This window comes from Carettochelys insculpta, chromosome 1 (assembly GCF_033958435.1).
Source record: "Carettochelys insculpta isolate YL-2023 chromosome 1, ASM3395843v1, whole genome shotgun sequence".
Taxonomy (NCBI): Eukaryota; Metazoa; Chordata; order Testudines; family Carettochelyidae; genus Carettochelys; species Carettochelys insculpta.
The window spans coordinates 307,728,206-307,747,205 of record NC_134137.1 but is presented as its reverse complement, the minus strand read 5'-3'; the positions used below and the strand labels follow the sequence as shown (position 1 = coordinate 307,747,205).

The 19,000-nt window shown below is 43.0% G+C and overlaps 2 protein-coding genes across 2 annotated transcripts in view; both read left to right on the top strand.

The window, feature by feature from the left end:
- Nucleotides 1-19,000, top strand: part of LOC142022615 (glioma pathogenesis-related protein 1-like) — a 60,620-nt gene that overhangs the window by 2,871 nt on the left and 38,749 nt on the right. The window lies entirely within an intron of this gene.
- LOC142022623 (glioma pathogenesis-related protein 1-like) overlaps nucleotides 1-19,000 on the top strand; it is a 35,876-nt gene that overhangs the window by 2,082 nt on the left and 14,794 nt on the right. The window contains exons 2-4 of the mRNA XM_075012672.1: nucleotides 2,539-2,784; nucleotides 7,725-7,828; nucleotides 13,759-13,844. Of these exons, the coding sequence (XP_074868773.1) occupies nucleotides 2,539-2,784; nucleotides 7,725-7,828; nucleotides 13,759-13,844 (436 nt within the window). The remainder of the gene's footprint in view (nucleotides 1-2,538; nucleotides 2,785-7,724; nucleotides 7,829-13,758; nucleotides 13,845-19,000) is intronic.

Here is a 19,000-nt window from a genome sequence, read left to right as displayed (position 1 = left end):
AAACTTGATAAGAGAAATCTTAAAAGAGTGAAATTCAAGCTATCACTTGGAGGTGCCGCAGGGCAACATGTGGATTGTAGTCTTTGATGGTCCCTGGCATCAGAGGAGGAGGCATCCCTCCTGCACATATGCATACTCTGGACCCGCACCATTCCGTAGATGAGGAGTTTCTTGCCTTCCTCACAGCACAGGCTGCCTGGGAACCTCTATAGTCAGTGAAATAGAAACTAGGGTCTACACTTGCCATGTGAGATCAAACACGTTCAATCTTCTGGGGTGCTGTTTCGCGCAGGTGCAAACCGGTGCATTCCAGGGTCAGTGTTGACCCCGGAACTTGTTTTGAGTGGCATGGTATTAAGGAATGTTGACGGGAGGAGTGCTCCCATCGACCTTCTGCTGTTAAGACAGGCACAGAAGTTGAAAGCTGCAGAGTTGATTTTTGATACACAATTGGTGTACCAAAAATTGCATAGCAGCCGTCGACCTTCCAGTTTAGTGTAGACGCGGCCGAGGTAAATCCATCATCACAGAGAACAATAGGAATGAAAAAAAAACTCAAGCATCTTGACTAGTGAGAAATGTTTAGGGATCAAAATACAGTGTTATTGTAGCCAGGTAGGTTCCATGTATTAGAGACAAGGTGGGATAGGTAATAGCTTTTATTGAACAAACTTCTGTTGGTGAGAGGCAAGTTCTTGAGCTTACACAGAGCTTTACTTCAGCTGTAGGAAATGTATTCAGCACATCACAGCTAGGTGCAAGGTAGAATAAATTGCTTAGAATAAGTCAATGGTCTCCCGCCAGGGGTGACAGGTGAGAGGCACGAGGAGGCACGTGTTCCTCAAACCCTGTGGGTGGGAGAGCTGCAAGAAGAAACATGATTCCTTGGAGAATCAATTGCTGTGGCATATAGCAAGAATTAATTCAAGCTTGGGGGAAGGATAGCTCAGTGGTTTGAGCGTCGGTTTTGTAAACCCAGGGTTGTGAATGCAATCCTTCGGAGGGTCATTTGGGGTCTGGAGCAAATAGATTTTTTTAAAAAAATCTGTGAGGGATGCTGCTTGGTCCTGCCATGAGGGCAGGGGATTGGACTCAGTGACATCTCTGGATCCCTTCCAGTTCTATGAGATATGTATAGCTACATATACTAAGGTTGTCAGTGGTGTTCATTGAGCAGTTGCAGATGGTGGAAACATACCCTCTGAGTTCCTTTTCCAGACCGTACAAGCAGCTTTAGGTAGACTTCAAAGCTTGTCTCTTCCAGCTACAGAAGTTCATTCAATAATCTGCCACCTTGTCTCCCGTGAGTGAATCAAAACAAAACAGCAGTCAGGTAGCACTTTAAAGACTAACAGAATTATTTATTAGGTGATGAGCTTTTGTGGGATAGACACATTTCTTCAGATCTATAGAATTTCCAGTCCAGACCCAGATATATACTACAGAGGTCCAAAAAAAATGCAATAAAAACTGACAAATCAAATACATGAACTGAAGAATGGAGGTGGGGGATGTTGCCTGATGTGTCTTGCCTGAGATCATTGTGAACATCAGAGGAAGGGAAGAAGTCCTTGTAATGCATGAGATAATTGCTGTCTTTGTTCATACCAAGTGTTAATGTGTTGAATTTGAATATGAAGCCCAGTTCACAAATATCCCTATGTAATCTGTTTTTTAAAGTCTCTTTGTTGTAGGATGCACATTCCCAGGTTTTTAACAGAATGGCCCACACCATTGAAATGCTCACTGACCGGCTTATATGTGTTGACATTTCTGTCTGCTCTGTTTCCATTCATTCTTTGGCGAAGTGTTTGCCTGGTTTGTCCAATATACATTGTAGAGGGGCATTGCTGACACATACTGACATATATAATATAGACTGAGGCACATGAGAATGAGCCCCTGATCCTATAATTGTCATGGTTAGGTCCAGAGATGGTATCACCAGAGTAAATATGTGGACAAAGTTGGCAACGTGGTTTGTTGCAAGGAGAAGTTCCAGAATTAGTCTTACTGCAGTGTAGCTTGTGATTCCTAGTAAGAATCTCTTAGGTTAGGAGGGTTGTGTATAGGAGAGTACAGGCCTGTTACCTAGGGCCTTCTGGAGTGTAGTGTCATAATCTAGAACAGGCTGTAGGTTTTTAATGATGCGTTGCAGGGTTTTGAGCTGGGGGCTATAGGTAACACCACTTCTCATTACCTATAGCAGTCACCTAATAAATCATTCTGTTAGTCTTTAAAGTGCTATGACTGCTGTTTCTTTTGTTAGAATACAGACTAACACAGCTACCTCTGTTACTATTCAACTTGTGAAGTGAATCAGTTTACTTTTAAGTTAAAAGGAGGATTTTGGAGTGTTTGACTGAATGACAGAAAGGGAACAAAATAGCTGTATTTTATCGTTTTAAAGCCTTTATAAACTATTTTAGTCAATTTCAATTTATAGGTATTAATTTTCTATTTTATTTTGTTTGATGGATCCAAATGCCATTGTAATTCAACTCTCTGCCCAGCATCTTCAACTTTACTATTTTGCAGACTTGGGATGCCGCTTTAGCACGGACTGCCAGGGCATGGGCAAAAAGATGCCTTTTTGAACATAGTCCATATTTAAAGGAAAAATTTATGTCTCACCCTCATTATGAACATGTTGGAGAAAATATATGGACTGGACATTACAGTTTATTTGGTGTTGCTGAAGCCATCAAACGTTGGAAAGATGAAGTCCAGCACTACACTTTTCAGACTAATGAATGTACTGAAATATGTGGTCATTATACTCAGGTAACAATTTTCATTGCTAAAACATTCTACACAGCTCATAGTACAATCCTAAGAATTAGAACTGGGGAGACAATTACTAGTCAGTGGAAAATAGCTATTATAACGAGTGAGTCATATACTGCATTCTTTCAGTGTTCCATTTGCACACTTGTACAGCTCCCATCATTGCACTGTATGCTAAGGAGGGTAGCAATAGTGCTGGGGGATGTACTTACTTCTCTGTATTTTCTTGGGTCTATGTCAGTGGTTCTCAAGCTTTTTGGCCCATGGCCTACCCCACCTCAACACATACCTTTAGTGGACCACTAGCCAACCACCCATGATGATAAAATGCCTTTGTTTATCTCTAAACACTTGACATACCATATTATTTATATTATTCTACTGGAGTTATAACATACTGGAGCATATATAATTGGTAAGACAGGAAATATTATTGATCAACATAATTAAACATATTAAGTGTTTTAACTTTATCATGTTAGTTTACCAAACTCCATTTTAAATAAAATAAAATATTGTGTCCAAAACAGAAGGTTTCAACATTGTCTTTATTCATGCCAATGGTGGGGAATATTTTTGGATTGGGGCCCTCTGATCTAAAGGGACTCCCAGGACAATGCCACCTTCAGGTGAACTCCAGCCCCTTCTCCAGGAGCACTGCTTGGGAGTCATCTTTCAGAATGGACATGGGCAATCACTTGAAGAAGAAAAGACAGTTACCGATCCTTCATAAATGTTGTTCTTCAAGGGGTGTTACTCATGTGCATTTCAAATCCCACCCACCTCCCCTCTGTCAATATGACCCAGCAAGGAGGAACTGAGCAGGTAGCGGTTCAGCAGTTGCATGTATGAACCTCCATACCAGTGCCGCTATAGGGACTCCACAGCAGACCCAATAGGAAAACTTTCTCATGATTGTGCATGCAGTGCACATGCACACCTATCGGAATGGACACAAGGAACACCTCTGAGAGAACAGTTACAAAAGGTAGGTAATCATCTTTTCCTGTCCATCCATGCAATTCAGAACTGGCTCAAGCCCCCACCCAGTAACCTGGGAAATTCACACATTGCTCCTGTGTGCTCCGAGGGTGTTAGCCGGTGGCTGGGTAATGTGCGGTGAGGTACCAACTATGCCATTGTTACCATCTGAGTCTTTAACTGCGAGAGCGCTGGGCTCCTAGCACTCTCACCTATGGTCAGGCTGTGGTAACCAAATGGTTAAAGTTCTTTTGATTGTTTCGGCTGTGTTGCAGTGACAAAGAGTAACAGCAGTCAGACTTAGATCTTAACTAGTTACAAGTTTATTAAGCTACAGTTATAAGCGTGCGGTTACAAAAGGCTATTGTCTGCTTCTTATATGCTAGCAGAGTACAGGTGTTAACAGGTTACGTTACAATCCAATACAACGACATCTTAATACAACGACATCTGTCTATAGAACTCTAATTTTTTAACTTTGTACACCAAAAGGAGACCTTAATGTGGGTACATCTTACCCTCCTTGCGTCTCTTGATACCAGCGTAGCCAAGCCAGGATCGGTCACTCAGTTCCGCGGAAAGACGAATATGAGGTTGGGCGTTCCCAGTTGTGGACCTCGAGAGACAATCACCTGACCCAACCAGCAGGTAGTCGGTAAAGATGCACTCAGAATCATTGTGCTGCTGGGCCCATCTTTATACCCCCGGGTCACATATTCTCTTTCTTATCTATGGTGCCAGAACGTACTGGTCTGTCTTTTGTGACACCAGTTTTTACAAGGGCAATTCTTACTTAATTTGCACTTGTCAGACAGGAGATAAAGAATTTGGGAGTACAGGACATTCTTTTACAGGGGCGGAGATTTATCTTCTGGGATAACTGTGTGGGTGCATCACTCCATTAATGCCAGCCAAGGGCAGTTCTCTGAGGCCCTTCGTTAACGGTTAGCCTGCTAGCCCTCTATCTGTGTTTTCAGTTCCTCAGGGTCACATCTGGGCCCCTTTAGGAAGGCATCAAAGACTGCTTTTTAACTGCTGTTCAGTGCCCTGTGTGCTCTGAGGCACCTTAGAGGGGAGGCAAAAGCTGGTCTGTAGTGGGGAGATTTTGTCTGGCTACAGAGGGGCAATGCTTCCCCATTCACAAGCATGGAGTCTGAGTGTCAAAAATAAGCTTTTAATAAAAGTAAGGGAAATAACCTGGAATTAATTGGGATAACACCACAAACAACATTTTATAAACATAAACCACAAGTAAAAGTCCCAACCCAAGTAGGCTGTGCAGTGTTCTTTCACAGCTTCTTAAGTTCAGCAGTCTAAATGTCCCCTTCACGTGCTCAACCCTTCTCTGCACCCCATTCACAGGGGCTGCTCTTGGTCAGTGCAGACTCGAGAGTTCAGGGATGCACCTTACTCCACTTGTGACTTGCTATCTTCCAGCTCACTTGCTCTTCGCCATTGCCTTGCTGGTTGTTCATTGCACCTCTCCCCTGCTTCCCAGCTGGCTGCTTGTCAAGCCACCGCTGCCCTCTCATCACCTCTTTCTGCCACCACCCTGCTGGCTGTCAGTTGCCATCCATTGCCATCTATCTCTTGGCTCTGACTTCCGCCCATCAGTCTCAAATGCTTTCAGCTCCCAGTGATTCCAACTCTTATCACGCAGGACAGAAAATAATAAACTCTTAATGATACCTGTTTATCTCTGTTTTTTGAACAGTGTGAAGGAAATGGGTTACACCTGTCCAGGCAAGAGAGGGTACAAAGCCTCCTGACAAGAATAACTTTCCTTCATCCCCCCTTTCTCATAGACCTCGGAAAGTTAAGCCCTGCTTAGCAAGATTCTTTCTTCTAACCATAAGCCCTTTCTTTTAGAACAATTTAGCACAATCTTTTCTATATTCCCACAAAATTACAAACATTGGTAAACATATTTTATCCCTGCATTAAATACACATATAACTGGTATTTGGTCATGAATTAAGTGGATTACAATGAACAAAATACTACTCCATCTGCTGAGTAGCTAACAAATCTAAGCAAAACATGAACAAACTATTTACATAGACACCAGCAGGGCCTGTCCCCCCTTCCAGCTCATTGTAATAGAAGCATTTCTTGATTTCCTGCTTTCATCCCCAATTCCAGCTAGCTGTAATGGAAGCATTTCTGCAGAACCTCAGCTAGCCCTCCATATGCAATATTTGATATGGAAAATGCAGTCTCATTGCATCATCACTCCAACAGATGTCTAAAAAGGTGTCCGATTTTGATTGCTTTCAGGTCACTAGCCTATTTCTTCAATATTCATTCACATCCAGGGAAGTAGGCACCACAATTGAATATCCAGAGGTCTTTAAGTTATCTATCTGGAACCAACTTGCGGGTCTGGATAGAGCCATTTTTTTTTCCCTTCCTTTTTTTCCCCCTTTCCTCCTTCCACTACTCTGCACAAACCTGATTGGCTGGAAGGAGTGTAATTCAAAACCAGGACACAGAATTAACTACATATCACCTAGGAGGCTTTGACCCAATGAGAAGCCAGTTGGAGAAATGGAGTGCATGCAACAAGCCAGAGAAATTTTAAAAAGAAAATAAGAGAACAGAAGGAACAACTCTGAGCTGGAGCAGAGATGGAGACACCGCCAAAATGCAGAGTCTGAACTAGGAACAGCTTGGAGAAGAGCCAGCTGCTGCACTAGGGCTTACAAAATAGGAATTGTAATGTGAAGCCAACAGGATAACTCAGACCATGCAGCAAGACTCACCCTCAATGCATGCCTGCATCAAAGTACACAAAAAATTTGGGGAGTGGGGGAGAAGGTATTTATTGGTGAAGAGCAGACAATGAGTATGTGTCTTGCTGGCTGGCTCTGTGTGTCTATGTGCTGCATCAGTAGCAAAGGAGTCTGTGTATCCCCTGCTGTTCTTTGCTTTGCCTGGGTTAATAATAGAACTTCCCCTTAAGTGTGGTATTTGTTCCAGTGCTTAACACTGATCCACTCAGAGGGAAGATTGGTGTTCAAGCAAAGATGTGTGGTTGGGATCTGGTACTCTTAATCCAGTCCTGGCAGTCCCCCCACACAACAAACCTAGCCGCAGATTCCCCATATTATGGGATGAAATCAGCTCCTCGCAACTCAAAGACTGGCCACATGACTTAAACTATAAATCACAATATTTATGACCTAGCATGTGTTCAGCTCATTGGAGATAACAAGTCAGTTTCCATAGCATTCCCTCACATTGCACATTTTTATGATGAAGACAAGGATGTTATAAAACATTCTGTATATGCATTAGATAGCTTTTTTATCAGCTGTGTATTCATTTAGGAGAGTGAGAGGTGCTATCCCTTCTAATACCCTCTTGACCTGGGATCCAACAATAATGCTTGTTTTGGTAGTTCTGCTGTCCTTTTTGCCAGCAATGCCTCAATCCATATTTCCAGTGGTTGTATTACTCACTAAAATCTCATTAGTGAAAATGTGCAGAGGCCATTTGAAGAAGTAGTATTTATTTACCTGGAATGGAAATTTGTCAAGATGAGCTCGTGTACATTTACACATCTAACACACCTTCCTAGAGCCTCAGATTAAGAACTCATAAAATTAGTGCAAGGAATTGAGGAGTATTTGGACCACTCCTCCACTTTTTTTACTGTGGGACCCCTACATGAGGGGAGGGGGAAACAGAGAGTGAGTGATGTCTGTGTAGAAGATTCTAGGAACTTCTGGTACACATTCCTTGATCCAACAAGTGTGAATGTGCAAAAGCTCCTCTTGTAGAACTCCAGCAACAAATATGTAATTTTTATTTTTCTGGGTACTAGCATAGGCAGCTGTATAAAGCAAATAAATTGACAAACTCTCCTGAAAATTGCGATTCTCATAGCTATTAGAACAGGCCCTTCTGAGCACAGTTTAAGATTTAGTTTGTAAAAAGAATCTTATTTCTTCTAGGTTGTTTGGGACACTTCTCATAAGGTAGGCTGTGCTGTTGTTTTTTGTCGTGTTGTTGCAGGAATGAAAGATGCAGCACATTTTGTGTGCAACTATGTACCAGGGTAAGTTATTTTTAAAACATTTTAAAATTAAGACAGTATTAATATTTATTCCTCAAAATAGAATTTGGAATCCGAACACATCAGTAGTTTACTATTTGAAATCAGGGAACTGATTTATCACTTGGTTAATTCAAACATCTAAAGCCCCATGAACTCTGATTAATCGAGCCTGTCAGGGGTGGGCTGACCCTCTGGTAGGCTCTACAGGGAAGAAAGAGGTAGCTCACACTCACCTGGGAGTAGTTAACTCACTAAGTAACAGGAGTTACTGTTACTCACCATTAATTACTTAGGGAGGCACCTAAGCATGATGAAAGGTTAAGGACCTCAAAAGAGGAACTCCTGAGGAGAAAGTAATTTCCAGAAAGAGGATCCCTTTAGAAGTGAGAAACCTCCTGAGAAGCAATACTCCAAAGAGTGAGAAATTGGGGAAGCATACAGAGAAGACGTAGTTCAAGGCATGGCCAGGAACTGTGATGGATTGATTGTGGCTGTTGCGTACAGAGAACCTGAGCTGGAACCCAATAGAATGGGTGGATCTTGGCTTCCCCTACCTACTCCAACCAAGGTCTTTGAAGAACACTCTAAACCTAGAAAACCTATGGTAGTTTAGCTGCCAGTAGAGCCATAGGAACTTCCAATTCCCCATTATCTTGAAGATAACAGAGACTAATAAGGGGGATAGTGTCTGCTTGTGTAGCTCCCCATGTTGCCAAAAAGAGGTACTAATCAATAAAGGCCCCACATTATAGTATCTTGTCAGTAGTTTTAATTTTGTGAGATTTGTTGGTAAATCTTACGCTGTCTAACAAAGGAAGGAACTTCTGCACTAGGAGAGGTTTTACATTGTAAGTACTCTGTAGTCTGTGGAATAATTTCTAAATGCCTGAAACAGAGAGTTGGCTCAAAGGTAGAGAGTTGTTTCAATGTCTGTAGCATAGCAGAATGGGCTCCCACTGAAACTGACAGGGAAGAATTTTCTCCATCCTCTGGTATGCAGCACCATACAGGGCCCACCTCCCATGTCAGGAGTGGAGGAGTGGAACAGGATGCATAAAAACTGGGGCCTCTAGTTCAGTGGAGCCCATGTAGAAGTTGGATGCATCTGCCTTGCTGCTGACCTCTGCACTGGAGACAGCTGTGTCAACCTCTGCCACTGGCAAAGGACCCTGAGGGAGGTGAACTGCCAGCTACCAAATAAATTGAGGAGCTGCTAAGACTGCCAGTTGCTAAGCATCCTCAGAAGACTGAGAATGTATGAGTAAGAAAGTCTTACAGACGGGTAGGAAGAAGCCCAGGGAAATCAGACAGTATTCTCATTGCATTGCAGAACTACAGTTTGGGTGTTTGAGTGCAATCTCTACAGGCCCAATGGCAGGATTCTGTACCACTGCTACAGTCCTGAGCTGGGATTTGGTGGAGTAGGGTGGGCTACCAAAGACTAAGAGGCTCCCCTCACCCTGCCTTGCCAAGGATGCCAGGAGGAACTGGAGTCGACAGTAAGCCCAGAGTTGGGAGATTCTGAGTGGAGAGAAGACTACCCTAGTCCACCACTAAGAGGAAGTGCAGCACCTCCACAGAGGTGAAGTGGGAGCTCTATCACAAGTGACTTAATAGATCTTTTGTCGAGCAGTTGAGGCCCATCTCAAATAGATATTTAGCTGAGTCATGTTAACAATTTGATATTAACAAAAAATCGTAAAATGTTTGAACTATGTTAGAAAATCATGTTTTAACCAATAGTCCTTAAAATTGTCGTAGTGTTTTTGTGCATGTACTGTGACAATGTCAGGCCAGAGGGCTACCAAAGAGTAATAGAAGGAAAATATATTAGCCATAAATTACATAGGTCCTTATTCCCAGATTAAACTAGCAAAGGTAATCAGGAAGCAACAGGAACCTGGTACAATCAATCAGGGCAATCAGGCCAATTAAAACACCTGAAGCCAATTAAGAATCTTACAGTCTCAAGAAGCCAGGCCAGTTGGGACACCTAGAGTCAATGAAGAACCAGCTGAGACTGGTTCTAAAAAGACTTCTCTTTTGTTGGCTCACTGTTGTCTGAGGAGTGGATGAGAAAAGCAGCTGTGGAGATTCTGAGAGGAGCAAGCATAAGCAGGTACTGGAAGAAAGAGCCTACAGTAAAGAGAGTGCTGGAGACATCTGTGGGGAAGTGGCTCAAGGAATCATCACTGTTAAGGAGTTACGACATTGCAGGCAGCTGTTTTCGTAGGATCTCTGGGCTGGAACCCAAAGTAGAAGACGGGCCTGGGCTCCCAACATTCTCCCATCTCCTGTCTAGCATAGTAGCACTGATACTGGTGGGAGGGTGGAGGGGTTTGTCCTGGAAAGGCAGCAGAGCATTTGGAGAGGCAGCAGAGACCATGGAATATGGACTCCTCTGTGTTTTCTATGCTGGCCAATGATGAGTGTAGCTCACCAAACAGCAAGATGGTGTCTAAACTGAGGGTTGCTGTGAGCCTCTGAGGCAAGTAATCTGCCAAAAAAGCATCAATTTAGAGGAAGAGCTTTGTCTAGAGGAAAATATCTTATGTTGTAATTTGCCTAACAGGTGAGCGGGGATAGAGTCTTCTTACACAGACATATTCAAACATTGTCATTTTGATAATCTATACAAGAGATTAAGATGTGCAATAATCTGTGGATCAGTCAAATTTAGCCTTGTCTGCAAGGACACTATTTTCCATCTTACTTTCTAGCAAGGTTTGGTCTTGTATTATTAATCACTTTGGTCCAAATTAAGCAAGGCATTTAAGCATATTCTAATTTTAAATCCAATTGACGAGTAGGATTACTCACATGCTTCTAGTTAAGCATGTTCTTAAATATTTTGGTTGTAAAGAGCATGTAGACCTCTTTACAGAAAGTTATTTTGGAACTGTATTGTATTTACTGTGTTAGTAGCAGCTATGCAACCTTTTGATGTTAGTTTTAAATAAGTGTATACTTATTCAGTGTTTGATTTATAAATCATTAGTTTTTTTTTTCTGTTTGGAAAAAAAGGTAGCATTTTAACGCAGTTGTCTTTAATAGAGGAAGGAGAACAGTGAACACAAAGAATCGTTTCAAAAATGTATGTTTTCCATGAGGTTGTACCAGCTCTTCTTTGAGTGTGTGTTCAGCTGCATTCCAAGTAGGTGTCTTTGCATACAGGGGCATGTTATCTGGAAGATTTTTTTCCTCTAGCAGCTAGTTGTACGGTCAGCCTACTTATTCTCCTTATTAGAGCTTTTAGTAGTTGTTGTGATTAGTTAATTTTTAATTTAAAAGAATCTTATAATTCTGTTAAAGAAAGCCAGTGGGAGGTTTCTCCCTCCCAGGTGGTTTGGCAGCAGGGCATGCTTGTGTCTCCCAGCTTTAAAACATGTGGATTCTACAGCAAACATATGCCTAAAAGTGACCCTTACTCTTCATACATAAAGTGTTTGGGAGAAAGACACCAAAAATTGCTACCCCATTTGTAAAACCTTCAAGCCATGCATGTTAAAAGACGGGGCAGAGTCTGAAGGTCCTGTTACTGGAAATGGCACTTAGACCTCAACCAGATTGCATGCCAACTGACTCAGCACCAAGTGCCTCCTTGTTATTCTGAAGCATGCTAGCACTGTCGGCACAGAGTCAGGTTCCATCTAAGAGCTTTCAGCACCTTACAGGAGCTTCCAGAGGCTCCCATTGTTTGGGGATGCCATTTACAGCTCCATGGCTCTCACTCGGGGTGATGGACACCTTGGATATGGCCTGGGGAGCTCATTTAGGGGCTCTAAGGACTCAGGGTCTATGATCCCTGGAGGACCATGCTCTAGATATAAACATCATGGAACTCAGAGAGGTCCATTTGGCATGCCAAAACTTCAGATTCCATCTGTTGAGCAGCTTTGTTCTTATCCTAATAGACAATACAATGTACTATATAAACAAGTGGAAGATGCACGCTCCTACTGCCTGTGCTTGGAAGCGCTCAGGTTATAGAATTTCTTTATAGACCAGTCTATACACATTCAGGCAGAGAATCTCCTGGGCATGCAGAATGACTTACGAAACACATTCAGCCAATCCTTACGATCTCATGAGTGGGCTCTCCTTTCAGATATTCCTCAGTCAATCTTCTGAAGGTGGGACTCTGGTGTCTTGTAGGGACATTTTTCTCCTCGGTTGGGGGAATCTTATGCTGCATGCATTCTCACCCATTTTCCTGATTCACAGAGTCCAATTAAAAATCAAAGAGGACAAGGCCTGAATAATACTTAGAGCCACAATGTGGACTTGTCAACACTGGTTCACATCCCTGCTAAATATATCTGTGGAGCCACCACTTCCCCTTGCTCCCAAACCTGCTTTCACAGGGCCATGGCTGTCTCCTGCACCCCATCCTCCAGTCTCTCTGCCTCACAATATGGAAACTCCATGGCTAAACCCTGTGGAACTGTCTTGCCCAGTGGAGGCGAGGCAGGTCCTTCTAGAAAGATGGAAGCCATCTACAAGAACTTGATATGTGGCAAAATGGAAAAGGTTCTGTATATGGTCAGCCCTGCATGGCTTACCTTCATGCAGACACCCATCCCTTTGATCCTTGGTTACCTCTTGCACCCTAAGCAACAAGGCGTCTCAAGCTCCCCAGAGTGCATTTAACCACTATTTCGACTTATCATCCAGTGTTCAGAGTTCCTCTGTGTTTACTGACCCAATAGCCACCAGTGTTTTAAAGAGTCTAGAGAGACTTTACTCACATGTTAAGACTCCCATCTCCCTCTTCCCCTCTGGAACCTGAATTTAGTCATTTTCAAGCTTATGGGTCACCCATTCAAGGCATTAGCCACATGCTACTATACCTTTCCATCAAGGTGGATTTTTTAGTTGCAGTAAGCTTTGCTAGAAGAGTCTTGAGCTGAAGGCCCTGACCTCAGAGCCACCATACACTGTTTTATATGGACAAAGTGCAGCTCTGAACCTACCCTGCTTTCTTACTCAAGGTGGCTTTCACCTTCCTTACAAACCACAACATTTTCCTTCTAGTTTTTTTTTTTAAACTCATACTGCATGCCAACTCACAAGAGCAGAGTCTCCAGTCTCAATTGCAGAAGGGCTCTGGTGTTTCACGCTGAAAGAACCAAACCATTCAGGAAGTTGACCCAATTATTCGCAGCAGTAGTGGACAGAATGAGAAGCCAACCCATTTCAGCTCAGCATATTTCTTCATGGATAGTCTCTTGTATCAGGGAATGCTGTACCCTACTGGGCATGCCTCCTCAGCCACTCTCAGAACACTCCATCAGAGCACAGTCCTCCTCAGCTACTTGCCTGACCCAGATCCTTGTTGAAGAAATCTGAAGAGCGTCAACTTGGTCATCAGATCATGCATTTATGGCCCATCAATCTAGGGATGAAGTAGCATTTGGCAGAGCAGTATTCTAGTTAGTCCAGGGCTCCAACTCTGCCTCCTAAGCTAGGCTTGGGCCTCACCTACTTGGAATGCACATGAGCAAACTCAAAGACGACAGAAAGTTACCTTATCTTCTCATAGTTGTTGTTCTTCAAGATGTCTTGTTCTTGTCCATTCCAACATCCACACTCCTTCCCCACTGTTGGAGCAGCTGTCAAGAGGGAACTAAAGTAGGTGTGGTTGGCAGGGTTTTATATTCGGAACCATATTGGCACCACCCTAGAGCAACCCTGGATGACCCTACAGCTAGCTGCTAGGGGGAAAATCCTCCAGCCAATGTGCATGTACACTCACAGACACTTACTTGGAATGGGCATGAACATTTTGAAGAACAACAATTATGAGACAGTAAGCATTTTTCTGTTAAAATATGCTGTTATCTTAATGTGTTTACCATGCTAAACAAATGAGCTTAATAAACTTATTCACAGTGATATTGATCTAACAGAAGTTTCTTCTGCCTTTGTAGTGGCAATTACCCAAGAAAACCTTATAAAAATGGACCATCATGCAGTCAATGCTCAAAAGAGGACACTTGTGTGGATAATTTATGTAGTAAGTGAAAGTATTAGGCACTAGACGAGGCAAATGATATCCATCCTACCAATTAAACTGTTCCTTATATTCTTTATACATCTCAACACTCTCTCAGGCCACAACTCAACAAAGCACTTTAGCACATACACAAGTCTTCATGTCTTTCTTAATTAACATGTCAGTGAGGAGTGCAAACAGACAAGATTGATAGCTTCTTGTCCCAATGGCAGTAATAACTGGCTGTGACCAATCACTGACTTTCTCTTAAAGCATAATGGGCAATTTAAAATCACGGGTCCTAGAAAGTAAATTTCCAACCATGACTAAACCAAGTAAGAGAGTGGGTTAGAGCAAAAACATATTTTAAAAATTGGAAGTCAAATCTGGCAGAGGAAAATAGAAGCTAGCATAAATTCTACCAAGTCAATTATAATTATAATTGTAAGTATAATAATTATAATTATAATATACAATTATAATATTTATAATATGTGTAATAATTATAATTAAGTGGGCCAAAATATTTGAAGAGCAGATAGCGAAAGCCACACACTAACAGCAATTTTTTGTGTTGTTTAAGTGCATCAAAAGCAGGAAGCATGACAAACAATCAATGGGGCGCATGGGATGATTGAGTTGGAGCCAGTGGCAACTGATGAGGGTGGTTCTGGGGGAGGAACTGGCCATGTGCCTCTGCACCATCCCCTATCTAACGCTACCCAACCTCCTCCTCTCTGGCCCTGCACCCATGCTCCACTCCTCCCCCTGCTCTGCCCCCACCCACCTCTTCTTTCAGTAAGTGCTGCACTGCTTCTGGTGAGTGTGGAGGTAGTCCTGTTCCATCCCCAGAGCAGTACAATGCTGATAGTGAATGCAGGGGCTGTTGGATGCTCAGGGGTGTATGTGACTCTCTTGTGCATCACCCACGCGTTGCATCTGGATGGAGCTTTCAAGGAAGACAAGGCTGTTATGGAGAAGCTAAATTAATCCTTTTCATCCATCTTCACTCAGAGGATCTGAGGAAGAATGGCTCGGGGTGGAAATCTGTTTAGGTGAAAAATCTGTCCCAGACTGAGGTGTCAGAGACATCTTTGGAACAAACTGATAAATTTAACAGTAATAAGTCACTTGGACCAGATGATTCACCCAAGAGTTCTAAAGGATCTCAAATATGAAATTGCATTACTACTAACTGGTTTGTAAACTAGTGCTTAAATCAGCCTGTTTACCAGATGGGTGGTGGATGGCTAATGTAAAGCAGTTTGTTTTTTTTAAAAAGACAGTTGATGTGAACCTGGCCATTACAAGACAGTAAATCTACCTTCAAGATATTGGTTGAAACTTTATATATATATATATATATATAGAGAGAGAGAGAGAGAGAGAGAGAGAGAGTCAATCAAACACTTAGGGTGGACAGAGCGTGGTGATGAAGAATCAATGTGGCTTTTGTGAGCAGAAATATGTGGACAAGAGTGCTCCATAGGATATATTGTACTTGAATTTTCAGAAAGTCTTTGACAAGACTCCTCAACTGTAACTGGATAAAAGATAGGAAGCAAAGGGTAGGAATCAATGTTCTGTTTTCACAGTGGAGAGGTAAATGGCAGAGTTCCATGAGGTTTTGTAGTGGGTCTAGTTTATCATAGTCATAAGTGATCTGGAAAACACATAAATAATGAATGGGAAAATATTGCAGATAATATTAAAATATTCAACCCAACTAGGTCCCCAGCAGTCTGTGATGGGTTACACAGGGCTCACACAAAACTGGATGGGAGAACAAGAAAATGTCACATGAAATTTAATATTGATAAAATTCACATTCATAGAATCACAGAGCTGGAAGAGACCTCAAGAGGTCATTGAGTCCAGCCCCCTTCCCCAAGCAGGATCAACCTCAATTAACTCATCCCAGCCGTGACGATGACAAGCCGGGACTTAAAAACCTCTAGGGATGGAGATTCCACCGTTTCCCTAGGCAATACATTCCAGTGCTTCACCACCCTCCTGGTGAAGTAGTTTTTCCTGATATCCAGCCTACTGTTCTCTTTCAGTAACTTCAGACCATTACCCCTTATTCTACCATCTGTCACCATTGAGAACAGTTTCTCTCCATCCCTTTTAGAGCTCCCCTTCAGGAAGTTGAAGGCTGCTATTAAATCACCCCTCAGTCTTCTCTTCTGTAAACTAAATAAGCCCAGATCCCTCAGCCTCTCCTCATAGGTCATGTGTTCCAGCCCCTTAATCATTTTTATTGCCCTCTGCTGAACCTGCTCCAGCACATCCACATCCTTTCTGTACTGGGGTGTCCAAACCTGGATGTAATACTCCAGATTTGGCCTTACCAGTGCAGAATAGAGGGGAACAACAACAACCTCTCTAGATCTCCTCAAAATGCTCCTCCTGATGCACCCCGATATGCCATTGGCCTTCTTAGCTACCAGGGCACACTATTTGCTCATACCCAGCCTGTTATCCACTATAATCCCTTGGTCCTTTTCTGCTGTAGTGCTACCTACCCAGTCGGTCCCCAGCCTATAACAATGCTTGGGATTCTTCCATCCCAGGTGCAGGACTCTACAGTTCTTGTTGAACCATATCAGATTTCTTTTGGCCCAATCCTCCAATTTATCCAGGTCACTCTGGATCCTATATCTACCCTCTAGCATGTCTACCTGTCCCAATAGCTTAGCGTCATCCGCAAACTTGCTGAGGGTGCAATCCAGTCTCTCATCCAGGTCATTAATAAAGATGTTGAACAACACTGTCCCCAGAACCGAGCAGTGGGATGCTCCACTTGAAACTGACTGCCATCCGTATATTGAGCCACTGACCACTATTCTTTGGGCCCAACCATCAATCCAGCTTTCTATCCATTTTATAGTCCATGTATCCAATCCATTGGAAATCAATTTCAGCTATACAAATATAATGATGGGACCTAAATCAGTTCTTCACATTCATGAAAGATCTAATATCAGAGGGGTAGCCATGTTAGTCTGTATCCACAAAAACAAGAAGTCTGTTGGCACCTTATAGACTAACAGGTTTATTGGAGCATAAGCTTTTGTGGGCAAACATCCACTTCATCAAATGCAACTACCTTCACATTTGCGTAGTCAGACTGCAAAACAAAGTGCTAGGAGATAATGTGAATGCCAAGAGTATAAATAGATTCCAAGAAGAATTAGATAAATTCATAGAAAATAGACCCATCAGTGGTTATTAGTTAAGATGTTCAGGTCTGCAAACCCATGCTCTGGGTGTCCCCGAACTTCTACAAGCTGGAAGTGGATCAGTAAGGTTGATCACTTGATAAGAGCCCCCTTCTGTTTACTCCCTAAAACATCTAGCACTGGTCACTGTTGGAAAACAGGATACTGCGCTAAAAGGACCATTGCTCTGATGCAGTATGTCTGTTTATATACAATTCCCTTAGAGGGCAATGCTGTTCCAGAAAAAAGAAATGCAAGTTGGGTTCCATGGAAGTTACAGAACGTGATAGTACTGCTGTATTCAGTGCTTGTTAGACCTCAGCAGGAGTTCTGTGTCCAGTTTTAGTCACTCACATGTAGAAAAGGTGTAGAGAAATTGAAAAGGATCCAGAGTGAGTGACAAAGATAGTCAAAGATACCAGAAGTGACTGAAGAATGTGGGTGGGAGAGCCACTGGCTATGTGACCCACTTTCTCACCCCTGCTCTGCCCCCTTCCCCACTGCTGCCTCACTCTTGCCCCTCCCGTCCCCTGCTCTGCCATTGTCCTGCCTCTTCCTCCTCCCCCAAGCAATGTGTCCTGAAGGACTAATGTGGCTGGAGTGGGTATGAACATCTTCCCATGTAACTGGAGGAGCACAGTGAGCTGCAGCCACATTCCTCCACTTGTACTGCTGCTGGTAAGTGCAGAAAGTGGGGAGGCAGGGCCACTGCTCCAGGCAGCAAACCACACCCCCTGACTAGTCATCCTTGCTAGCTGCTGACCAGCCCCTCACAGCCACAGCATTTGAGAGGATCATGACCTATTGTCCCAACCCCCATCTCCTAAATATCTGCTATGAAAGGGACAGAATGCAAGCCATGTGAGCAAAGGGTGAAGGAATAGGGAATATTACGTTTGGAAAAGACGAAAGTAAGGTGAGGCAAGATAGCCATTTTCAAATATTTTAAAGATTACCATAGAAAAAGATGAAAAAACACTGCCGTCTCTTGCCACAAGGAGTATGACAAGAGGCAAGGGGTTCAAATTGCAGCATAGCAAATTTAGATGAAAGGGCAGGGAAAACTTCCATATGCTGGAAACAGTTGGACAATGGAGCAGCCTGCCAAGAGAGGCTGAGGAAACTTTCACTGGGGCTACATCTACACTAGACGGTTTTGTTGACAAAACTTGTGAGCATCTATGCATAAAATGTGTTTTGTCAACAGAAACTGTTGACAAAATAGCCATGTAGGTGCTTGGGGAGGCCTTTTTCTTGAAAGATTGATCCACTTTTATGTATATACATGATCTATCGACAAGTTTTGTCAAAACATCTCTTCCATCAGTAACTTCTGTAGACAGATATTTCTAATGTAGATGTAGCCCCATGGAGGTTTTCAAAGAGAGGCTGGATAGCCATCTGTCTTGGATTGGATAAACACAACAAATAGTGCATCGTGGCAGGGCATTAAATTAGATAACTATTACGGTCCCTTCACATCCTATAATTTTATGCCTACAGTGTAGCGATATGCCTCCCAGACCAGTTACTCATGCAAGCTCTGCTCAAGAAAGCACACTAGAAACATTAGTGTGAACATAGTGACACAGATGGCAGCTTCAGCTGGCTGCCCAAGTCCAAGTCTGCCCAACCTGCTGGTTCTGACTTTAGGGCTACGTCTACACTAGCACAGTATGTCGAAGTAGCCTATTTCGAAGTAAGAACATAGAAATAGGCTACTTCGACGATTATCGTCTACACATCCCCCAGGGCTGGCAACGTCCATGTTCAATGTCGAAGCAGCGACAGGGAACGTCGAAAGGAGCCGCCCTGGAAGGAAATGCGGAGCGTCCACACACACAAGCACCCTCTTTCGAAATAAGGGTCCAGGAGAGACCGCGGGCCGGGTCACAGAGCACACTAGCCCTTCTGGGGCAACAGCAAGCCGCTCCTTTAAAGGGCCCCTCCCAGACA